The following is a 25,995-nucleotide window of genomic DNA, read 5'->3' on the forward strand; positions in this document are numbered from 1 at the left end:
TTTGCCTAGCTGTCTCAAAATATTAATGGTGCCTGGGAAAGCAATGTTTATCTGCGCTTCTTTCATAACTATTTTTGATAGACATGTTCTTTGTTTTATATGTTGACAAATGCAGTAAAAGGTAATGCTGAGCTTATGACCTCAAACTGCTCTGATAAGAAAAGCTGTGAAGACAATATTTTGACTTGAGCGCAGCGTTAGTTCTGGGCATTACACAATGATGCCTACATTCCAAAGAACGATATGTTATATGTTGCACAATCCTATTCATGTTTTCTTGGAAATATGCCCTACTGTGCCAATGGGGCCTAATTCAAAGTAGGTGTATTTAGGACTGACACCGTAAGATATGAATGCTCCAGCACCTACTCTTATGTAGTTCTGCTGTCAAAGGAATGGCATGTTTCACTATGATGTTAGAAACTTCTTTGATAATTGAACTCTAGCTCTGCTTTGCTTCTTCTATCTATCTATCTATCTATCTATCTATCTATCTATCTATAAATATACATACACACACACACACACACACACACACACACAAACAAACAAACAAACAGGTAAACACAAATATTCCACATATGCTATTAACACCAATTACAAACATTAAAACACCCTTGTGACTTTCCTCCACCAACATTTGTAGTATTATTGTATTTCACATTGCAATTTACTGTATATCTTTGTTTCTTAATTCTCTTAACTTACTATCGTTTATTCTTACTCGACTTTACAAGCATTAATCCAAACATATTACAGTGGTATCTCGGGTTAAGTACTTAATTCGTTCCGGAGGTCCGTACTTAACCTGAAACTGTTCTTAACCTGAAAACCACTTTAGCTAATGGGGCCTCCTGCTGCTGCCGCGCCATCAGAGCACAATTTCTGCTCTCATCCTGAAGTAAAGTTCTTAACCTGAAGCACTATTTCTGGGTTAGGAGAGTCTGTAACCTGAAGCGTATGTAACCTGAAGCGTATGTAACCAGAGGTGCCACTGTATTTTTTGTGCAGTGTTTGGACATATAATCTTCAAACCATTTCCATTGTAGTCTTAATTTCTTATTTGATTGATACCTTATTACTGCAGTTAGTTTTGCCAATTCTACTTTGCTTCTTTACTTTGTAATGTTAACCACATCTTGTATTCTTTGAGCTTACCAACCAACTCTGATTTTGAAAGATAGCGGAAGCAAGAGTTCGCAAGTCATGTTACTGCAACAATATTTAAAAGAGTAGTCCCATATTTCTGGGAGGTTTTTTTGCCTCCATATCTTTGCCCTAAGCAAGCAAAGCAATTGCCACATATACAAGGAAGTGATTTTTGATGAAATTACTTTCACACTGCCTTGTCAGTTTCCTTTTTTATTAAAATATGATTAAGTGCTCCAGTGAGAGAAACTGAGATGCATGTTTGCCTTTATTTCATGTGTGTACATACAATACATACATCAGACCCAAAACGTATGTGGGGGTTACGTTCCAGGGATAGCGCATAAAGCCAAAATCACATACAGTGAAAACACATTGGGTGCAATGGTAGGTGAGATTGCCAAAGTCTTTTTTATCTTTACACCCACCCAGTTTCCATTTTAAAAAAATTATTGTTGCCAAGCACGTAAAGCTGAATGCGAACAAGTTAAATGCATGTAAGTTACTACTGTATTTTGGCAGACAAAGCTACTACCAGGAAAGCACAGCAGCAGCACTCCTTTATTCTTTACTCCATTTGCAATGTATTCATCCTTTCCCTTCTTGTCCCTTTTTCCTCCTCAGTACCTCTGGAAACCAAAGTTGTTGCAATGGAATCCATTGTTAAAGAGTCAGAGACACGGTGGAACATTTTTCTAACTTTTGAAGTGTGCCACCTTCAAAAAGGGGTCAAAGAGAAACTACAGAAGATTGGTGTGAAGCCATGGAAGGGTTATTTAGTATAAGAGTGTGGGCTCAAATTCACTTAACAAATATTAGTTTTCACCCCTCAGAGAGTCTCACCTGACTTTTGTTTATGCAGTCAGCACGGTTAAAAACTGCCAGACTATGGGTTCTTCCCGTTAACTTTTCAATGTATGCATCTCCATACAAGATAATGTGGTCAGTTTTGTATTTGTGGCTTTGATTATAACAGTTATAGAAGTAGAATGGTACTTATTCCAGAATGTAGTTGAGAATAACAGAAGGTGAGCACTTTAAGCAGGGTAGACTTGCTGGGTATCTCCAAAGTGGCTTATGCCACTAGGTCACTGGCTCACACCTTTCCATAGTCAGATAAAGCAAATTCTGACCTCTAAGTGAGCTCACTGATGCTGCAATTCCATACATACTTGTTCCCAGTGAAACATGGAAAGGATTAGGCTGAACTGGTGTTCAATCTAAAGCAAGTGCATAATCTTGACTAGATTGAAACTGGACATTTAACCATTTTCTGTGTTCTAGCTTAACAACATCTGCACATGGAAGTGCAAGAAGATCAAAGGTACATTTCAGCGTAATGTGTGGAAATGGTCTAAGACTGCAATCTGATGGATAGAAATGGTCTAAGACAGAGCATGCTTACCAGGGAGTAAATCCCATTCACCTCAGTGAGATTTACTCCTGAGCAAAAGATTGTTCTGTATAAGTCTATGGCTGGCTGTAACATTACAGAGCAATCCTGCCTTTAGTGGCTGTTTCACTGCTGGGCAGGCAGGAGTTATCCCTTTGATTCTTCACTCAAAAGTCATGCCTGCCAAACAGACTCCCAAGAACAAAAACAAGAGCAAGGCCAAGGCCGAAAACCTTAGGCCTTCTCAGAACTTCTTCAACTTCACAAGAAGCTGCTAGCCCTTGCTCTTGTTTTTTGTTCTTGGGAGTCTGTTGCTCTTGGCATGACACTTGGCGAGAGCGAAGAATGAAAAGGTGAACAGGCAACGGAAAAACTCCCAAGTGCCTATACGACTGCTCTGTAAATCCTGCTCAGACCGCTGGCATTTCACATTTGAGGGTGAAGCAGAGGGCTTGCTTTTGTGGAGATCAGAGGGAGATGAGTTCAGCTTACATACTGATGGAGAGGGACAGCAAAACACACATCTCTGAGCCTCAGCCACAGCATCAGCCACAACACACACAAACTCACCCACCCAGACCCGGCCCCAGTCCTTTAAGCCTAAATGGATGAGCAATTTGATCCCTTCGGTTTTCTGTGAGAGGGGAGAAGCCTCCAAGGAGAGCGGATCTTCCTCTCATCGAAGTCTACCCCCAGCCTAATTTTAGACATGCTTACTCCTAATGACTTTGGTGGAGCTTCCTTTCAACTAATCTCCCCAAGCCAGGATGCTCCTGAAGTTCTGGAGCTTTCTTACCCCGGGGCTTCATTGTCTGCGCCTAAGTTCAGGAGGGAAGGATGAACCTAAGGCGCCACCCACCCGTTTCCACCCCCCGCCCCCCGCTCAACGAACCACTGTCAAGATAAATTGCCTCTGGGCATCTGCAGAGCGCGCTGGCCTTGCCCTCCGCGCATTTCACTGCCCTCCAAACCCAGCAGCGCCCCCAAACCCCGAGCAGGGCCGAGGAAAGTTCCCCAGCTACGAGGATGCCCGGCCGGCCATTTCTCGGGGTGGTGGGGGGGGGTTTCTCCAGCGCTTACCTCTCCCCCAGCTGCCCGTCGCGCAGACCCTCTCACTCCATGGCGGCGGCAGGAGGTCGACCCCCGCGCTCTGGACCCGGCCGCCTCCGTGCCTACTAGCGCTGCCTCCCGGAGTCAAGCGCTCATTCCGGGCGGGCGAAGAAGCGAAGTCGCGGCCCCTCCGCGCGCGCGGTGGATGCTCGCTCGGGCGGGTGGCGGGACGGACGGAAGACCACGGGGCCGCGCCGAGCGGCAAAAGGGCTTTTGCAGGCGCCTCAGCTCCGCCAGAGGGAGGAGACCGCAACGTCACCGGAGAAGGGGGAAAGGGGCGAGGAGCCCCTTAGTCCCACCTCCCGCCCGGATCCCTTTCTCTGCTGCTGCTGCTGCTGCTGCAGTCGTTGCTCTTCTTTTGCAGTTGAGGCGTCGCCCGCGCGCTTCGAACTCCTTTGAAGTTCTTTTCCCTCCAAAAGAGCAAGCGCCCGGGCAGGCTTCTCTGGGTGACTGAGGCCGTGCAGCGCCTCATTTAGTCAGCCCCTGAGGGGACGGATGGATTTGTCCCCCTCCTCACCCCGCGCTGTCTTGCAGAGAGGAAAAAAGCTTCCTCCCAACAAGCAACTCCTCCCCTCCCTTTGGTAGCTGGGGATGTTAACACTTCTACAGGCCTATAAGATAACTTTTTTTAAAGTGCGCGCTCAACACAAGAGCTCAGTCGGCGCAGAAGTCTCCCAACTCCTCTGGACTGACTTTCCTGCACAAGCACAGGCTTTTCTGAATGTTTGAGGACCTCCCTCCCGCCATTTCTTTACTCGCCCTCTGCGGAGAAAAGCGCCCCTCAGAAGTCAACAACAACCTTCCCCTGATAGTAAATAGGATTGCCGTCCTCCTCAGGGGGGAGATGGAGCATCCTGGCTTCAAAGGGCAAGATGGTATCTCCCTCCCTGTTTTCTACACAGAAGCAGGTCAAACTGGCAACTAACTCTTACTTCAATGCCGGCAAATGGTGTCCTCCCTATTTGAGGGGAGAAGTCTACTTTAGGGAAGGCTATCTGGCTGCACACACAGTTCCACACTCCCAACACCTTGCCACAACTGACATCCATCTGCCCAGTAGTAGAGGCAATTATTCACCCCTATGGTGGCGCTGTGGGTAAAAGCCTCAGCGCCTAGGACTTGCCGATCGAAAGGTCGGCGGTTCGAATCCCTGCGGCGGGGTGCGCTCCCGCTGCTCGGTCCCAGCGCCTGCCAACCTAGCAGTTCGAAAGCACCCTCGGGTGCAAGTAGATAAATAGGGACCGCTTACTAGCGGGAAGGTAAACGGCGTTTCCGTGTGCGGCTCTGGCTCGCCAGAGCAGCGATGTCACACTGGCCATGTGACCCGGAAGTGTCTCCGGACAGCGCTGGCCCCTGGCCTCTTAAGTGAGATGGGCGCACAACCCCAGAGTCTGGCAAGACTGGCCCGTACGGGCAGGGGTACCTTTACCTTTACCTTTATGGCCAAGCTAGTCGTCTTTTCCCCACGTGTCACTTCCTCCACACCCAAATGTGGTAAATGGGAAGGAGTCGGTGGGTGGGAAGCATCCATTTCCATAGCCACCGTTTGGCCCGTAGGCTTCCTGTTGCTGACATGTCCTCGTAAGGTATATATATACCATGGGTGCTCCCCACCTCCAAGCCACACGAGCAGCTCTGCAACAAAGAATGCTGACAAGCTGATCCTATGGATGTTTATGCAGAAGCAAGTCCCGCTAACTTCAGTTAATTTGTTTCATGCTCACCGACACCAGTAGGTGACTGGCGCTGTGAGATCTAGGTTTCATGCTCAATTTTCAAAGTGGAAGCATTTTAGCAGCATAGATTAGCTGTGTGGAAAGACGGTACTTTGCATAGACCAGGGAGGACCCACTGTCGGTTGTTTGCTCCAGGTCCCATACAAACCTAGTTTTAAAGGCTTTTAAAATATATATGCATAGCTAAAACAAAACAAAGACATGTCAAAGACACTAAGTTAAGAGGTAGTACCCCAGTACCAGATGCTGGGCACGAATAACAGGAGAAAGGATATTGACCTCCAATAGGTCATGATGAAAAGATGGACATGGGTGAGGTAAAGAATAAAATGAATTTGGGCTTTGTTTTCCTCTTCCCTCTTCGCCTCCTCTGCCGTAATCATATTTCAATATAGAAAGTTGAGTATAAACTTTAAAAATTGATAAATAATGTGTTGTTAGAGATGCAAAAACAAAACAAAACAAAAACAGTTTCTACTACTCAGTAGTAGTATCTTTGCAGTTTCTTATTCTAGCCTATTTCTGGCTTTAAGTGTTAAAAGAAGTTCGGAAAGGAAAACAAACTGGGAGCCAGTGTAGCTGTTTGAACCGCAGTCTTATCAACTCATTTAGACAGCTAAGCAGGCTGTTTCATTTTGACTTAAGTGAAGTTTCTGGACAGTCTTGGAAGTCATCTGGTCTAACCTCGTGCACTGTTCAATAAAGCCACAGCAATGTGGGATGACAGAGTCCATAATTATTATTTGGGGGGCATCATCCACAATCAGAAGAAATGTGATTATTATTATCAGTATAAAAAGGAAACTCCAATAGCTAGAACAGAAGGGGGGGGGGGGCTTTAACACTTTCAAGAGAAGCAGAATACTGCTAAGTGTTATAGAAGAGTTAGCTACTAAGGCAGAAGATGCCTGGAAAAGACTACAAAGCTGAACTGAGGAATACAAAGTGAATTGGCTAGGAATACAGCCTAGAATAGGTATAGCTAGTTGTTTATTTTTTGTACTTATGCGTAACTAACTGTAAAATTAACTTTTCTGTACCCTGTTTTCTCAAACTGTTTTATTACTAAACCCTTAAGTAAAAGCATTGTTTGTTTTTTAGGGGTAGAGATGGGAAATGGTCTGAGGTCTTGTTCTTCCCCTCAGGCCTAGGTGTCAAACCACTTTATACAGTACCGAGTGTAGGATGGGCTGGTTAGTCCACAAGGTTAAAGGGATGCTTAGCAGAGCCAGCCAGAGAAAAATAAAGATACCCACACAGTGGTAGCTGTGAAATTAAGGAGGAGGAATTGGTTTGGCCGGTTTGCTTGCCTCCCTTCTCTATCATGGTGCAGCCTATATGCTGTCAACCTAGTAATATTTTATACTTAAGACAGACAGGGACAAAACAACAGGAAAAGTAAATAAAAATAATAAAATGGAAGGCATGGCATGGCATTTTAGGAAAGGATTGGTCTAGACTGGTATAAGAAAAGGTTTAGGTCACACAAGCAAAACCAAACCACCAGCTGCACAAACTCTTTTAAGCATTGCTGCTACTTAGATAATAAGCTTGCAAAGATCAGCAAAAAATAAATAAATGCTGAACAGCTTCTGATATCTTGTTATAATATCCCTCCCCCAAAGCACTGTGGTTTTAAAGTCTTTCTTTTATTAGAAACTAGAGTTATCAGTTTTCAGTTAGCCTTCTCCCTCTGTTTTTGCTGCCTGGCATTTTTCTTTTAAAACTTGTGCAAGATGAAAACACGTATCTATTTGAGTTTCCAAAATCTACTATCTGAACCCTCACTGAATCAGGCTACTTTGGTTCTCTGTTCAGGCTCTCATTTACATGCACAACACAGAAGCATATGAAAGATATGACTAACCTATTCTTTTTCTTGGAAAAAAAACCCCCAAATACCAGTGTAAAATAAATTGCGTTTATATTTAGTGGTTTAGAAGTTTGCTTCCCATTTTCTAACTATAAATTTGAATGAGAAGAAAATAGAAAAAAAATTCTTCTGAGAAACCTATTTCCCCTACTTCCTGTCTCCAATTCTAAATGCACACTTCTTATTTCTCCACATTATTTGTCCTGTAGTTATTTCCTTGTGCTTTCTTGAAACACTATCGTCTGCTTTTCATGCACAAATGCAAGTATTTAAAGGCTAGGACCTAGCACCCTGAATTGAGCCTGGAACAAGATGATGTCCAGCAGAGCTCTTTCGAAACTCGTATGACGTGACCTAGTCCTGTTGCTGTTTCTGAACCAGCTGAAGCTTCCAGATAATTACAAGGGGCTGCCCCCAAATACAACATGTTTCAGTAATCCAGCCTGGATGTCACTAGAACATATCTAAATATTTTCCTTTCATTTGTTGCCTATAAAATCATCACCTCAATTTATAGAGCTGTAAATGCAAGTAAATTGCCTTATACTTTTCAGTCTTCTCTCTCTCTGTGTGTGTGATTCGAGCTCATAGCTGCATTGTGACCTAAAACCCTCAAGTCCTGCCTACTTTTTCACCGACGTGCATACCCCTCATACTTTCATTATTCCCTGCAGCTTAGTTTATTCTGCCTTGCTGTAGATCCAAAATAGTGTTAAGTGCAAGGAAAGCCCGTAGCAAGTTTTCCTTGAGGCCTCTTCTTGTGAAATTTAACCCACTGTTTTACATTTCCCTCTGGGTTCTTTTTCTTTTTTTGGCTCTCTCTCTCTCCCACCCCCTTTCCCGCTCTGTCTCGACAAAGTCTAACGAAGCCCGAGGCCAACAGTCAGTCAGTTGGAGCGAAATATCACAGCACATTTTACAGGCAGGAGTAAACTGCCACATCAGCAGGCTCAGTAATGGAGGAAGGTGAAAACAGTTAAGGAGTTCTGGCAAAAGATCCAACTCCATTCTGAAAGAATAACGTTTCAACAGCTGGCCTGTGATAGTCTGGATAAAAGTGTGTACTTAAGCATTGTTTCCTCTGAGATTCTCATTCTATGGTACTAAATAGGAAAAACGTTCTAAGGCAACTTCCTGCTATCTCACATTCAGTGATTTTATACTCCTTTCATTTTGGCTGCTAGCTATTGGAAAGCTGAGAGATGCTGACAGGACAGAGCTGACAATTCCTAAAGCTGGTTCTCCCACTTAACCTTTCTATCCTATTCTCCCAAAGCAACTGTGTCCTACAGATCCTGAGAAAGAGGTAAGGAATATCAGTTTAAACCTCTTTCCAGCTTGGAACTGGCATCACAAGAGGGGAAGCAAACTGCAGGAGAAGCACCATTTACCTATTTGAAGCACACCCTATCAATCATCTTAAATCAAGCCCTATCTCATAACCTGAACCTCAGCCCTATCATCTCAAATCAAACTCCTATCTCACTCTCGCGTTCAGAAACTGCTCCTTTTATTCTTTCCCCCAAAGTGCTGTTACTCCCCACTCTGTGGCTAGCTGACTCTGTAGCCAGCCAGCGACAGGCTCCAGCACTCTGGTGGAATTTCAGGGGGGCTCTATCCCCAGACTCTGGTTTGGCTCTGCTGTCCGTCACCATGGGCATTGCCATTAAAATGGTGTGTGAGCACTACCTCATGTGATTGATTATGCGGGGAGGGACTAACCTCCCCCCCCCCCATTATTTTATTCAAGTTGGCGCCTCTGGCAGCCAGGAAGGTTTGCATGGGAGAGGTGCCCCCAAACCTTTGCAGGCACAAACAGTATATAGAAAGTGAGATCACATGTGACTGCCCCAATAGATAGCATCATGAGCACAAATAACCATGAAAGCACAATAAACAGGATGTCTGGAGGGGCCCTAAGGGTTTTTCTAAGATTTCAGAAAGACAACTCTGGGGTGTGACATAGAACTCTTAGCCACAATGTTTTGAAATCTGTTGATGGTCCAGAGGGGCAGGAAAGCTTTAAAAAGTAGTACAGTGTCTATCAGCACTTCACTGACGCAATGAGATTACATTTCCTGTGGCAGCTGCGCACTAGTTTGTAAGAGCTCCTCATCAAAACGGCATGCCAGTAACTTCTGTTAGAACACAGATATACACGCGGTGTGGCTCCTCACAGAGCTTTGTTTATATACACATCTTCTGAAATAACATAACTCACTTTGGTCCCTGATCTGTTTAGCAGTCAAAAGGCTGAAGTCTTGAAAGAGAAGAGACTCACTATAATTAGGGGCTCTTATTTAACTTCAGATATATCACTGTAAGATCTCCTTTTGTCTGGGGTCTGCAGAGCTGCTTGCTTCTTCTTTGAATTCAACATATACTGAACCTCAGGGAGAAGAATAAATTAATTGTTTCAGATATATATATATTTAAATTAACAGTATACTCAAAAGTGAATGTCAATTTCAGTTTTCTATGTTTCTCATATTTCCAGTCTTAAGTTCTATTCTGCACATTTCCACATCAGTTTGCAGTTTTTAAAAAGCCCTCACACATATTCCTTAGAATTTTAGTGTGAATTTCTCCTAGTATACACAATTTTGTATGCAACTTTCCCCAATACACCCCCCAAACAATCTTTACTAATATAATGAGTTTAAATGAGAACTGACGTGAATTTATCCCCTCTCCCTGCTCAGAGGTAAATTCCACTGAGTTCAATAGGACTTACTCCAAGGGAGGTGGGTACAGGATTGAAATCTTAATAACGGAAGTTGTTCTTTAACCAGCAGACCAAATTGGCAGAGTATGCTTTGAGCTGTTCACGTCTGGCCTTGACATATTTTGTTGTAGACAAAACTTTTGCCTTGATAACTTTTGCCTTGATAATTGCACAGCCCAAATATTTAATATACACATATACAGATAAACAGATTCACATAGATTCAAGACATCTAAATATCTCTGTGAAGACAGCCCTTTTTCTTTTCCCCTAACAGACCAAGGAGTCTTTTTTTCTTATTTTCCCAAACCATAATTCTGAAGTGTGCAAGGCTGGCTAGCTTAATACAGCTTAAAAGCATGAGATGATCTATTATAGCACCATTGTGGGCTTTTATATCCCATTTGTGCCGTGGTCATTTTGGGTGTTCTACCCTTTCATTTGACCAGGCAACCTAAACCATGAAAATGTTTAGAAGTGGTTAGCCTGGTTTTCATCTCTCCAGCAACATGTAATATGTGGAATTCACTTGTCGGGAGACCTAGGTTTGAACTTCAACTAGAAACAGCAGGAAGAGCTTCAGCATGATTCTGTTGAAAATGCTTTTGTTCTAGCACTGACAGAGCTTCAGATGATTGTCTCTGTGCATAATAACATCTGTTCAGGTATCTGAAAGTCTCACAACCACCCTCGTAGCCTTGCACTGGAGCATTTGTTAAAGAAATGCTATGAGGCACCCATAATATCCTGACCAGATTTCCATGTAACTTGTACCACTTTATAGGCATACTGTAAGCAGACTTTTTTTTAGTACTTAGGACAGCTTGCTTAGGAACTGGTATATTTTAACCATTGTATAACAGCAAAGTTTTGAATCACAAGGAGAAAACCAAAGGCTATTGGACTTCTGGAAGTTAATTTTTGTTTTCCTATTCCGTTTTTAATAATTTTGTTTTGTTATTGTATACTCTTTTCTCCATCAGTAGTACATAAAACAGAATCCCACATTGAAATGGACTTTTCTGTCTTACCTCTGTGGCCCCTTAAGATCTGACATCTGCATTCTGATGTTCCGCTGACTCACAAGAGCAATTTATTACCAGCAGGTAAATGGCTCAAGGGTTGAGTAAATTATAATGGAAGACTTCAACTCTGAATTCCTTGGTCATGTGATGGTAGTTCAGGTCTTATTTCAATTATACAAACAGGTGTCCCCATGACACTTTGCTGTAATTAGAAGGCTACCTAAGAGCTAAGAGACAGCAGAATGATGATGTGCAAATTCTTTCTGGTTCTGTACTCAGGGAAGCTATTAGGCTATAAATTTACTTATATTCTACTGACTCAGGAGAGGCCTCGTTTATATTTCTTTACACCAAATCTATTCAGGAGTAAGCCCCTTTTTTGATAAGCAGTAGGTTGATGTATCAGCTTTAGACTAATTTTCGTGACTTGAAAGTAAGCTGAAGGGTGAGTTGAGATGTGGGGTGAAGGACAAACTACACATGATGCAGCAGACCCCAATCAGGATCTCCCCACATTTTGGGCCCTTTCCTAAAATAAGATTTGTGTGTGTGCACACGTGCTCATGCATGCACACAGGGATCAGGCCTGCAATGTGGAGAAAGAAGAGTTTTATACTATGCTAGCCTCCTAATGCAAACCCCTCCTCCCCAGAGCTCTTAGTTATGGATGGGAAACACACAAGCAGTCTCTGAAGCTAGAGGTTCTCATAAGAAATATAGGTCCCCATACCACAGTGCCCATCTAAACTGGAACACCTGAGGCTTTTTTTTTTAGGAAAAAGACATCAGGATATCTGGTTACTGATCTCCCATGTCATGCCTTATCTTTGGAAGCTGCTGCATTTTCTCCTGGCAGTGGTGCTACATCTTTAACAGGGATGGTACAAGCAGAACAAGTGCAGACCTCCCTATCACATCATTTCCACATTGGCAACGAGATGCATGTGTTTAATTTTCTATGTATGGAGCAAACAACAAAAATGTGACAAACCTAATTTCATTTGTTGTGCAACCTACTGTCTTGCCAAAGGCAAGGTGGTTCTTTTAAAATGAGATTCAGAAGTGATACAAAATACACAAGTAAGTGAGAAGAGTAAAGATTTTATTCTAAAACAGCAAGCAATGTATACATACCAAGCAAGCACTTCAATCTGCCACTTGGAAGCTCTCAAGAAGCGGTGAAGCGACTTCCCCAGGTAGCCTCAGTTTGCACGGCCCTGGGGCCGATCAGTCCGTGCACGAGAGTCAAAGAAACTCTGCCCAAACCGTCCAATTTTATAGATAGTCTGTTGGGCCTTCAAAACTGCTTACTTGCAGATCATCCATTAGCCACCCCCTCCCAATGCCTCACCTTCTCAAAACAATATCCAACATCAAAGAAGGTACTCAGCATTATCCTCTACAACTGATGAGGCAGTGGGGGAGGGGGGGCCTTCTCACAACATCTAAGACTGTTCTCACAACATCAAAAAACTTAACAAGAGCGAGGGAGGGGGAAGGAACAGAGGAAGGAAGGGCTCCGTGTCAGATCACTAACTGCTCGATACATTTTGTCCTCTGGGTGCATTTCCCATACACCTACCGATGGATGTTCAGATTAGGTTTGGTAGACTGCCATCTAGAGATTTCTCCCTTGACCTTCGAAACTGCAGTGTACCAGGGGGCTGAGGCAGCAGGTGTAACATCTGGCCCTGCCACATGGCAGGTGAGTGAGTGGGTGAACAAGCGCCAGGGCAGCAGATGATGTGGCTCCCTCTTCTCCTGCTATGCTGGGGGAATTTAAAGCTACACCCACATTCTTCAGGTTGTGACCTAGCAACCCTTGTTCAGAAGACCAGGCATTTAACTAGACCACTGTTGTCCTCGCAAGGCTTTCTGGCAGCACATCTGATAAAATGCTTGCATGCAAGAAACAGTGTGGGCTTGGACACAGTGAAGCAATTTCAAGTCAATGACTTCAGCGCACACCAAGGCTCAACTCACTTCTGTCTGAGCATAACAGGATCTTAAAGTGGAGGAAATCAAGCCGTTGCTATGAATCTTAGTCTTTATTTTGTATCCTTTGAGTAATGGACAATCATCAGTAATGAATCAGCAAGATTAATGATCACTGAATATTTTTTTATTGTGCTTTCAGGAATATGTGTTTCACCTTCCTTTTTTCCTACAGAGTTTTTGTAATAGAATCCAGAGCTTCTCAGGAATAAATAAACTTTATTCTGAACTTCATACAGATGAGCATTGCCAAAGCACATGGGAAGATTTTAGAAGTTATTATTTCAAGTTTATACAAGCAGATCCTTGGACTTGTGATGATTATTACAGCAGATCATCCTTTCCAAAGGTGAACTAGTCCACAACAGGCTGCTTGCAATCTGGCATATCATAGTTTCTTTGGCTGACAAAACAGTGTACTGACAAACTTGCAATCTGAGTCTATGTCCTTTAAGTCTATGGAACTACTTCCAGTCCTTGGGCTGGTGAAAACAACAGGTGATCAAAAGCGAAGAGGTCCTGGCATTTAAGGACACCCCCACAGACAAACAATTGCATGCACAGTATCAGATTTTCTAAGAAAATTCCTAACAGCCCAATCCTATGCATTCTTGCTCATAACAGCTGTACTGAGTTCATGGGCTTACTACCAAATAAGTCAATTCTATACCCACTGACCTGGGAGTAAGCCCAAGTGACTTTATGTGAGGTTGACTTCTTCATACATGAGGCACAGGATAGTTCTGTTAGGAATTTTGTCTGCTTGCAATATTAGAAACAGGCCCAGTTTGACAAACTCAGGACCCCGTTCAGTCTACTGCCCTTTGTTATGAATTGTTATTCACCACCAGATCTTCTAAAGAATAATACTCGTTCCTTTCTATGACAAGGACCGAGTGGTCATACTAGGGGGAAAGCACACAAAGAGGTGATGTACACCAGTCCTTGTGGCTTACAAAAATGTGGAAGTAGAAAGTAACTCTGATTTAAATTAATGGGACCAAACATTAAAGCACTGAAGCTTATTTAGATTGTGAAATTATGGGCAGTTATTACCAGGAATCAGAGTCCCTCCCCATTGTGGAGGAGCGGCTGTGTACCCTGCATACCATGATCCTTGAATCCTATGTATAACAGCCTTATTCACACACATTCCTTCCTTTTTTGAGTAGTTATCCTGCTAGTTGAACCTTCAATCAAGGTCTGTATATGCACAGAGCTTTCTTGTGTCTCATATTGCTACAGAAGGTGTGTACATGGCTGAGGGCGAGTGCATGCTCCTGTACCATGGGAAAGGACATATATGATCTGTATGTACGAAAAGATGGATGGAAGTGTCAAAGTGTTTATTATCGCATCATGAACTGAAAAGACAGCAGCAAATTCTGAACAGGAAAAATGAGAAAACATTATAGACCCACACTCATTACTCATCTATTATGGCAAACAGAAAACAGTTAATTTCTTTTTGGATCTGTTTGGGGTTTTTAAAAATGTATTGTTCAGATTTCATTGGTAAGCTTCTCAATTAGCATCTGACATATTCACTAATACTATATAAAGGCATCTGGATTTTATTTTCCTTATTTGGTTGCCATTAGCTCACCACTTGATAATAATGATCTTGGAGGTTTAGGATAGTAACCAGCAGTTATTGAGGTATTTGAAGAAAATCTGGTGAATCTATAATCCAGTGGTAAATCTGCAAGAAACAAACAGACCATTTCTTGATCAGGTATGCAGCTTACATCGCATCTAGGAAATCTCTTTTAAGCTAGGAAGAGCAGTATTTTTCTTCTTTAAGCTCTTCATCTGTGTGCTTATTATTGCAAGCATTTAATCATATGATTACATATATGGCACATAGAGTTCATATGCTTGAGTATGATAATGGTCGTTGGCTTATCCACCAGGAATGCCAAACATTGTTTAAAAGAAAAGGTTTTCACGTGTGAAACTTGTATAAATAAACCTATTTTCTCCTTTGTAAAGCATGTAAAGCTTCAGCAATAATAAAAAAACTATACATGCTAGCATTTCAAAGCAAAAAAGAGAGAAAAACTCTATTTTGAACCCACCATTTAATGTGAATAAAAGTAAGAACAATATGATGCACTTTATAATTGTGGCTTTGTAATCTCTTATTTTTATGACAATATGGAAAAGCAATAATGTGCAAAGTATTTTGAGCATTAGACTCTTTGTTGGTATTGGTGCATCAGATCAACAAGCTTACCACTCTGGAAATAGGGGGGTGGGAACCATGTACAAAGATAAAAATGCTGTTATTAGTTAGGTTGATACTGTGGGAAAGTTTTTAAAGTGCTTTTGTAATGTGCTCTTAAACAGTGTCTAGGGAGCACCTTCTGGAATGTTAGACAGGGACAGATTTCAAATGTGATTACATACAAACCCTATTGTAATTGTATACCTAAAGGGATGCTTACCGTGGCATAAAATTCTCCTTTAGATAACTAATGTCAACACATTAAATGTAACTTGCATTCTTGCAAGAAAGGCACACTAAATGCATAAAGTTAGGCATTTCACTCTCTGATTCCAAGCTAACTTCATAGGAATATGATTTACTGAATGCTATACATTAATAGGTTTCACTTCTTCTGTCATAAGGTTTTGTACTCTGATTGGATAGGAATCTATCCAATACGGGGAGATAAATATTCAGGGAGGATTTCAACATCACGTTAGGGCATTTGTTCTGCCCATGAAAGCATTTTGTGGGATAGAGCAAGCCCTGTTGTTTAAATGGAAGCACTTATACAGAGCCTCCACTGATGGGGCTCAGTAGTTCATTATCATCCACCCTCCCTCCCTGCACAATCTCTTTTAATGTTGCCTGTGTTTAGCCCATATACCTTTTCTTTCATTGACTGGTTACACTTAAATCAGTATTACTATTCCCCACTGGACTGAAGGTTGCTGCTTGCAAATAACCACTGATCCCCCAACATGTGGGCTGCACTCAACCACTTTCAAGGGTGACTGTATGCTCACCTTCAAGGCAAAGGGCTCCAAAAGGACCTCTCCAAACTGAGAGAATGGGCAGCACAGTGGTACCTCGGGTTACATACGCTTCAGGTTACATACGCTTCAGGTTACAGACTCCGCTAAATAGTGCTTCAGGCTAAGAACTTTGCTTCAGGATGAGAACAGAAATCGTGCTCCGGTGGCACGGCAGCAGCAGGAGGCCCCATTAGCTAAAGTGGTGCTTCAGGTTAAGAACAGTTTCAGGTTAAGTACGGACCTCCGGAACGAATTAAGTACTTAACTTGAGGTACCACTGTAAATGGCAAGAACAATTGAGCAAGTGTGCATGATAGGGCAAACTATCATGATTTCACATATACGATCAAGGGGCCAGAACTGGGCTTTTTAGTTTAGAGAAAAGGTGAGAAAAGCTGTTCTATTATTGCAAATTCTAGTGTTTAAATTTTGTTACGACAGGGAAGACGTCCGATCTTGTCTTTGGAAGACCCAATACTAGAAGCTCACTGCTGAAAGAAAATACTGATCAAATTAACATTTTTCTGATGTCTTTTTTTCTGATCATAATGCTCATGCATGAACATGGAGAGTCATTTGGCAATTTGAATGCCACAGGTAAGATCTGTTTAGTTTCTGGAAAGTGGCTGGGGGAATACACTTCCACTGCAAACCACTGTTGTCAAGGATGAGTCCACCATCCAGGAAGTTAGTCCCACATGATAACACTGAATATTTGTTTTATTTGAAACATTTAGTCATGGCTATAAGGGTGGCTTACAAATAAAACATGGGGGGGGGGGGAGTTTAGAATGTTGCAACCTGCAGCAGCTAAAATCCAGCATAAGATGAGAACAATGTTGCTGTGTTTTAATTTTTCTATCTTTATTGTTTGTTACTCTTTTTGTGAGGTGTCTTGTAAGAATCTTTAATGGATCTTTAATGAATCTTCAGGATTCAGAGACTGTTATAGCCACTACTGCTTGTCTTAAAACAACTTTTAAGTATTCTCCCAATTTGCATCTTACCTGTGAAACTGATGTTTATATCATAAATATAAAACTTTTTAAAATTTTACATGTGGAAAATAAAAGAAAACGGCATTCTTAGTTTACTTTTTATCTTTCATTTCTCAAGAGACAGAGTACCAGGTAATCAGAATGAAAACATATATTTTGTTATTATTGGTCAATCTGAGACAGCATTTGTCTGGACATTTCTTCGGGGGGGGGGTTATAATATGCTTTTGTCTTTGGCTACAATTATTTGCGAAGAAACCCTTCTTATTTGAGGAGATTAGAGAGATTACTTGGTCTTAATATTCTATGGAGCTCCAAGTACAGCTCATAAAGGATTTACATTTCTGGGTTATCTCTTCCATTTGGATTAGATTATAATTATCTGATGAGTTACTTCCTTGAATGTCTGACTAACCACCGTTTTGTTTCTGGGTATTCAATTTTGACAGAACAGCTTGTGATATTAATCTGTTTTAGTGGTTTGCAAGTTTGTCAGTAGACAGAAGGGGGCCCAGCTCCAGCCTCTTGTGCTTACTGAACATCGAAATGCTTTTCGCATTTCTCTAAGTTAAACAACAGCAACAGCTTGGAGGTTGTTTGCAAACAAAACTAGCAGGGTAAAGAGCTTGTGTGTGTTGGGGGCAGTTCCTCTTTTGGCAGCTCTTGAACCAGCATCCCTTTACAATCTATTTCTTACAAGCTGGAAAAGCAACATAGGGGTTCAGTTTGGGGCCTTGGCAGAAGTTCCTTGGGTGGCCACTGTGACTAGATGGGCCACTCAGCTGATTCAACAGGGCTACTCTTATGTTGTTGTGCCCAGCAGAAAGGGGGCTTAGATTGCAGTGCTACTTCTGAGTAGGCATGGCCAGGATTGTTTGGTAAGTTATCATGAAGAGAACCAGGACTTATTATGTTTCTAGGTTTGAATAAAATTTGATTTCTAAACTTAAGAAGTCTTATCCTGGATTTGATTTTATTGCACAGGAAAAAGAAGAAGACTCCCAAAAGATGGGATATCATCTAAGCTACATGAGATGAATGCAAACAGCTCTAATTTGGAAGTGAAGTAAATTTAAATAAAATGTTTTTATTTTCTACTGCTGGTGGTCCTTCCTTTTGGAAGTCACTTTAACATTTTTTTTAAAAAAGAAAAAGACTTTATCTACACCTTATTTTTTTATAAGCTCTTCTTCAAACGGGGAAAGAATTATTGTTGGTCTATACTATTGCAGCAACCGGAGCTGTGGTCTAAACCACAGAGCCTAGGGCTTGCCCAATCAGAAGGTTGGCGGTTTGAATCCCTGCGATGGGGTGAGCTCCTGTTGCTTGGTCCCTGCTCCTGCCAGCCTAGCAGTTCGAAAGCACGTCAAAGTGCAAGGAGATAAATAGGTACCGCTCCAGTGGGAAGGTAAGCGGTGTTTCCGTGCGCTGCTGTGGTTCGCCAGAAGCGGCTTAGTCATTCTGGCCACAGGACCTGAAAGCTGTCTGCGGACAAACGGTGGCTCCCTCGGCCTATAGAGAGAGATGAGCATGCAACCCCAGAGTCGTCCACGACTGGACATAACGGTCAGGGGTACCTTTACCTTTAAGTATTGGAAACACCTTTCGAGATTATTCATTCTTACCTGCTATTGCTTCAATACTTGGGATTGTGATGGTGCTGTAAGCACTAACACATTTGCAGGACCACGTAGTTACTAAGGTTTCCTCTGTATCTTCCTTTCCTGAAATGGTATCCACAAAGAAAGAACCCCACTGTTTAGAAACAGAAGGAAGAGCTTTTGGATGGTGTCCCTGAAACATAAACAAACATGGATATAAATACAAGTCCCACATGTGCTCTAATGCATACATGCATGGAATTTCTGTATAAAATCGTTCTGAAATGAAGTGGTTGCCAACTTTGGTGCAGAAGCTACAAGAAATGCTACAAATTACAAAGGCAAAAGCCCTTGAGCTAAATGAATGCAATGCAACTGATAAATCCTCATGGTAGTAATTCTTTGGTTCTCTGAACACCCGAGGACATTTAGAAGAAAAGAAATTACCATGGGGATGATTTACTTTGTTTTGGCTAAATCCCCAAGCTTGCAGGTGTGGGTGTGTAGAAACCCCTGACTCTTGCATGGCTAGTGTGTAGCATGTTGGACAAAGGTAAAAGTCACACCTATTGTTCCACCCATTTTTGCCTCTGGCTCTGCCCACTACCAGCATGTGATGCTTGAAAAGTTGCCATGAAAATGCGGCTTTCAAGTTGAACAGGGTTCCCCACCTTGGAAACTGAAAGCTCACAGAATGTATTTGAACCAGTAGTTTCTGTAAAATGATTACTGATCCGGCTTAGCACCACCCACACCTTCCATGCAGGAGAGTATTCTTTTCCATTCTATAATGGAAAGAGTTCCATGGTCAGAGTTTTTTCATAGAAGAGAAGTTCCTGCACACATGGAACTTACCACAGCCCTCACTGGACCTTCCAGACAGTAGTTAATCTATTTAGCTACTTCACATCTTTCTAGGTTAGCTAATTGTGAGCGAAGTGCAGAAATATGTGCAGGGAGTCTAGTCATATACATCAAGGTGAGAGTACTGAGGCAGTTATAAAATTTTAGGCTTCAGGCAGATCAGGCTATATCATAAAGTCGAACAGCATTGGTGGCTATGAGGCAAAGGGTCTCGTCCCCCCTGCAGAACCCCCACAGCTTTGGAGCTATTTGCAAACTGGATTCTGCCAGACCATCACACTGCATGTATCTGTAAAGACCAAAATTTCACTTTTGGGGGGATGGGGTGGCTTTCTTCTAAAAATATGTGTAGGTGTGTAATTACTGGTCTGCTTTTGTTGTTGCATTTGGTTACATTTTAGTGGGTTTTTTCTTGTCTTATTAATGGCTGGTGATTAGAGTTTCAGTTGTATGTCAATATTTCATTAGAAGCTGCCTCAAAGTAAGTTACTCTGAAAGGCAAGATATTAATATTTTAAGTAATTGAAAATTGGGAGCATCATAATCAAATGCGACACCAGCTGTTTCTGCCTGACACTTCCACTGGCTGATTTTTGTACTTCCCTCACTCAAGATTAAACAGGGGAGGCTGATTGGGATAATTTTAAAATAACCCCAAAACTGTGTATAGGAGACAAAAGGAAATCCCTTTGCTAATTGGTCTTGCTAATTGGTATATTCTGTTGCAGGGATGTAACTGCTATGGGCTGCTCTCCTGTGAAAAGGAGTATAATGAACTAACACCCCTGACCTATCCTAGCCCCACTCAGCTCAGAACCCTTTGATCAACCCAATTGGCTTCTCCTCTGCTTGCTTGCTGTCACTGGTGGTAGATATAGGAATTCAACACAAGCCTCTGGAGTAATTACAGAAGCTGCCTGGCTGAACTAAAGGTCTTTAAGGACAGACCATGCAGGACAGAGATTAGAGTGCAAAATCCAGGAAATGGACACCAAACTAATTCCCTTGGAGCACATGCAGGATTCCTAAAACTGCCACCCCTCCCTTTGTTTGGTTAGAAGCAACTACCAACACCATCATGAAGGCACAGGAGAAAAGCCCTCTCCCTGGTGGTAACATTTGTTCTGAGTATTCTGAAAATATGAATACACGTGCAGTTTTTAAAAAGTGTTAGCAGCCTTACCTACATGAAGAACCTCTTATTTTTATTTTTGTGGGGTTTCTGTTGCAGTGTACAGCTGGGGAATAAATTTCTTTTTTAAAGGGTGTATTTGTCTTTCCCCCTGGCTTTGCCAAACACAGGAAGGAAACTGCCGTTTCAACACATTTCCTCCCTCTTCTGACTTTGATGTGCTAATCTACGGTATTCAAAAACAAAAAAACCCCTGCATGACACAAAAGGCAAATAGTGTTATTATTATTAATAGTATTACTATTATTACCATCACTCACAATTTAGTAGCACTTTCAATGTATCAAGAGCTTCATAATCTTTGATTTTGTTTATTGTAATATAAGATGAGGTATGTAATTATCCCTAACTTATAGATGAAGAACCAAGGTCAAGGGAATAGACTCAAGGCCATTCAGTAAAATTAATGGATGAGTAGGAACCACACTGTCTCCTTATTCATGCCCTTTGCACCTTAAATCATTAAGATTTTTGTAACAGATCAACAACATAAAAACTTTTTTAAATGGTTTCCTTTGAATTTTACTGTCACTATATAGGGGCATATGTACTGGGTCATGGTTTCGATCCCCATGTTGGGCAAAGATTTGTGCATTGCCAGGAGTTGAACTAGGTGACCCTTGAGGTCCCAAATCTACAATTCTATTATTCTGATTAGTGCTTATTTGTGCTTGCAAGTATGGTCAACGCAACATTCCATACTGGGCGACGACTGTTGCTCAGAGGAAGTGCATCAGCTTCGCATGCACAAAGGCCTAAATTTAATCCTTCGTCTCTCCTGGTATGCCTGGGAGAAACTCCTTCCTGACTCCCAGGAGAGCTACTGCTGGTCAGTGTGGACAATACTGAGCTAAATGGGCTAAGGGTCTATCTTGATAGAAGCTTCCTGTGTTCCTAATGAAGAACATTGTTTTTCTGCTCGTACTTCAAATTAATGATGGCACTTCTTGGCGGCCCATCAGGGAATTGTTGTGCACAAATTCCATTGAAATGAAAACTCCAGGGTTCTTTCCAGCAGTGGCCCTCTGCTGGCAAAAGGCTTCCATCAGCATAATGGAAGCTGTTTCTCATTTTTATCCACACCCCCTCTCCCTCTCATGCTGTTCCAAGGTGTCCCACAATCCTCTGGAGCAGATTTGAAGGGAGGCATGTTGACCTGCCGGGAGAAAGGGGAATGGCGGAAATCACCTCTCCTCCTGTTCTGCTGATGAAACACTCTACTGGATCAGAGTGCCTTCCGTCCCCAAAGGGACCCCACAGATACTTCGTTTCTAGTTAATTGCCATACAGCTTCTCTAATAGAATTTCCTGGTGGATCGTGCACCCAGTGAAGGTGAATATATTGACAGATTTAATAACAATCAAGAGGAAAAACAACGGGATTCTTTTCTTGGTGAAGATTAATACAACTATAAATGTAGAAGTGATCGACAAAAACAAAGAAAATGGGGAAAGTAGTAATTTGTACTGGGGGTTATCATTTCTGGCCAAATAAATGTTTGTGAGCTGAAACATGGGTTTACAGCTAAAGGAGATAAGGAGATATGTATATAAAATGCATAAATCTGATGCATATCCAAACATGTATGAAAGCACAACTGAACACAGACACCACCAACATGCATTGCGTTGTTTTAAGTGGGATGTGCTTTGGAATGTGAATTTTTAGGCACATTCCTATTGACATTCTGTCACAACTAATCTTGCTGAATTAGTCTTCAAAGTATTTCTAGATAAGAAGTTTAATACTAAAAAAATAAAAAAATAAAAGTCTAGTAGCACCTTGTTGTTGTTGTTTAGTTGTTTAGTCGTGTCCGACTCTTCGTGACCCCATGGACCAGAGCACGCCAGGCACTCCTGTCTTCCGCTGCCTCCCGTAATTTGGTCAAACCCATGCTGGTAGCTTCACGAACACTGTCCAACCATCTCGTCCTCTGTCGCCCCCTTCTCCTTGTGCCCTCCATCTTTCCCAACATCAGGGTCTTCTCCAGGGAGTCTTCTCTTCTCATGAGGTGGCCAAAGTATTGGAGCCTCAGCTTCACGATCTGTCGTCCCAGTGAGCACTCAGGGCTGATTTCCTTAAGGATAGGTTTAATCTTCTTGCAGTCCATGGGACTCTCAAAAGTCTCCTCCAGCACCATAATTCAAAAGCATCAATTCTTCAGTGATCAGCCTTCTTTATGGTTCAGTTCTCACTTCCGTACATCACTACTGGGGAAACCATAGCTTTTACTATATGGACCTTTGTTGGCAAGGTGATGTCTCTGCTTTTTAAGATGCTGTCTAGGTTTGTCATTGCTTTTCTCCCAAGAAGCAAGCATCTTTTAATTTCGTGGCTGCTGTCACCATCTACAGTGATCATGGAGCCCAAGAAAGTAAAATCTCTCACTGCCTCCATTTCTCCTTAAAGGGAGTGAAAGGCGGGATATCAAATCCAAACTCTTCTTCTTCTTCTTCCCCTTCTATTTGCCAGGAGGTGATGGGACCAGTAGCCATGACCTTTGTTTTTTTTTTATGTTGAGCTTCAAACCATATTTTGCGCTCTCCTCTTTCACCCTCATTAAAAGGTTCTTTAATTCCTCCTCACTTTCTGCCATCAAGGTTGTGTCATTTGCATATCTGAGGTTGTTGATATTTCTTCCGGCAATCTTAATTCTGGCTAGGGATTCATCCAGCCCAGCCTTTCGCATGATGAATTCTGCATATAAGTTAAATAAGCAGGGAGACACTATACAGCCTTGTCGTATTCCTTTCCCAATTTTGAACCAATCAGTTTTTCCATATCCAGTTCTAACTGTAGCTTCTTGTCCAACATAGAGATTTCTCAGGAGACAGATGAGGTGATCAGGCACCCCCATTTCTTTAAGAACTTGCCATAGTTTGCTGTGGTCGACACAGTCAAAGGCTTTTGCATAGTCAATGAAGCAGAAGTAGATGTTTTTCTGGAACTCTCTAGCTTTCTCCATAATCCAGCGCATGTTTGCAATTTGGTCTCTGGTTCTTCTGCCTCTTCTAAATCCAGCTTGCACTTCTGGGAGTTCTCGATCCACAAACTGCTTGAGCCTGCCTTGTAGAATTTTAAGCATAACCTTGCTAGCGTGTGAAATGAGTTCAATGCGTTAAGAACAAACTGAGTTGGTCTCTAAGGTGCTACTAGGCTATTTTTTTTAAAATTAAAATTATTTCGGCTGCGTAAGACCAACACGGCTACCTACCTAAGTTTAGTATTGTCACAGAATTCTGATGTACTTATATCTGAATGCATGCACAGATCATAAAGTTTTGAATTTAATATAGGTGGGACTGGGATTACATGGAACCTGGATATTTAGCATCCTTACCTCATACTTTCCTTTCTTCTCCAAGGGTTCAGACTCTGTCTCTGTAGGCGCCATAGCAGGGTCCCCTTGAAGCTCCTCTAAGATGAGGACAGTCTCCCAGTTACTATAGTGATGGGCTGAAAAAATATCTGAGTGCATGCTGTCCCCAAAGTAAACAACCTGAAAGTGAAACAGCAAGACAGTTGCATTCTGCATGCAGTGAAAAGGCACAATGAAGCACAAAAGAGTTCCAAAACAGCCAAATAAGAGGCATTGAAGTGCAATAGATATTTCTCTCCACCCTCCTCCCATTCCCACCACAAAACTACAGTAGATTGTTATGAGGTGGCCTCTACATGGGACAGGAGAGTTTGGCAATGGCTACTGGCATTTCTGGAGCATCAGACAGAGGGAAATTAGTCACTAAATTAGGATAAGGGAAGCTTATATGTGAACCTTTATTGGAAAAACAAGTCACATCAATCCCAGGTTTTCCTCTTTACATGCCCTTTGTAGAGATTTTATGCAATTAAAGTCCAAGAAAAATACAGAATAAAGAACAAACACTGTTAATTGTCATATCATGCTACCAGCTAATCTTGCAGATGGTCAGCATGCAGTCTGAAAGGCAATTTTCTTTGGCCCACCAAAGTTTAAAGGTTTGATATAAAACATTCCCCAGTTTCACTCATAAGGGGAAAAAAGCAAGCTTGTTTTCAAAGGTTATTTAAGTTGAATGTCACACATGTCTCTGGGTTGTTTTTTACCTGGCCACAAATATTGCTATATTGCTAGTTAGCACTAATATTTATAATAAAGCCTGATAATCTATGGCAGAGTCAAGATCTATGGTAAAATTTTCTTCATATATTACACTGTTACCACTGTTGTAAGTTATCAACTCTGCTGCCTCTGAAAAGTTGATCAGTTGCACTAATACACTGAATTCAGGCTGATGTTGAGAAAGCAGCTGCACAAAATGATGGCCTGTTATTTTACTTAATCTTCGTTTTTCTAAATACCTTTGGTTCTAGTTTGCCAGTCATCTTCTTCAGCAACTCATACAAATGGGTTGCATTACCTTGGGAGTACCAGCCAGGTTTGTCCAAGGATAAGAGGGCCTCTTGTTCCTCGTCATTCTCTGAAGGAACAAAATTTACCCCTTTTAGCAAAGACACAATGAAACCAACCACTCTTCTGGAACAACTGCTACAGAGAAAAGTTGACCAGGCATAGCTTTGGGACTGTTACTGAGTGATTTCTACATCGTAACCAACACAATGCCTTTCCTCATTGCTTCCCGTTGTTGTGAGTCACCAACAACCACTGGCGGACGAAGGTGGGGGCAAGGGGAGCGGCCCACCCCAGGTGTCATTCTGGGAGGGTGACACTGCGGCTGCCCTTGCCCCCCTGGACACTTGGTGCTTGCCACACACCCCCGGGACACTCGCCACTCACACCCTGGGACATGCGCCGCTTGCTGAACACCCCTCCAACGCACGCCATGCCCCCTGGGGCACACACCAGCCACGCCCCTGGATGTACGCCGCTCCTGGTGCCAGAGCAGGTAGCCCCGCCACTGCCAACAACCTCAGCAACTTGACTGATTGTGCAATTTATCTCAGAGAGACCCTTCATTCTGCTTGAGCCATTGTCTTTTAAAAGATTCTTCATTGAAAACAAAATAAGGACTGCTGCATGATGGTATTTCCCAAAAATGTAAATAGCTCATGCAGAAGCTTGTGACGTTACATGAAGATTGGTCAGTGGAAGAACCAGTAGTTTTTCTTTCTTTCTTTCTTTTTTGAAAGAGGATAAACTCTACATGGTAGTTATTTGTATTTTGTCCTTTACAAAACATCATGCAAGAGCTTAGTACTGGGTTACAGCAAGTGCACACATGAAGAGAAAAAGATGAAAGCCAATAGCACGACTGGGACTATTGCCAGGTTGGAGCAATGAAAGGACTAGCTAGGTTGTAGCAGGTTCA

General features: G+C 42.2%; 1 protein-coding gene across 2 annotated transcripts in view; it reads right to left on the reverse strand.

The window, feature by feature from the left end:
• NT5DC1 (5'-nucleotidase domain containing 1) overlaps nucleotides 1–25,995 on the reverse strand; it is a 159,447-nt gene that overhangs the window by 41,762 nt on the left and 91,690 nt on the right. The window contains exons 9-12 of one of the 2 annotated variants that reach the window (XM_081905692.1): nucleotides 25,028–25,146; nucleotides 24,027–24,185; nucleotides 18,654–18,822; nucleotides 14,613–14,708 (exon numbers count right to left, since the gene is read on the reverse strand). In XM_081905692.1, the coding sequence (XP_081761818.1) occupies nucleotides 14,613–14,708; nucleotides 18,654–18,822; nucleotides 24,027–24,185; nucleotides 25,028–25,146 (543 nt within the window). Of the gene's footprint in view, nucleotides 1–3,622; nucleotides 3,887–14,612; nucleotides 14,709–18,653; nucleotides 18,823–24,026; nucleotides 24,186–25,027; nucleotides 25,147–25,995 lie in introns of those variants that run through there. The other variant, XM_081905690.1, reaches the window with a different exon arrangement.

Source organism: Podarcis melisellensis, assembly GCF_964234715.1.
Source record: "Podarcis melisellensis genome assembly, chromosome: 3".
Taxonomy (NCBI): Eukaryota; Metazoa; Chordata; class Lepidosauria; order Squamata; family Lacertidae; genus Podarcis; species Podarcis melisellensis.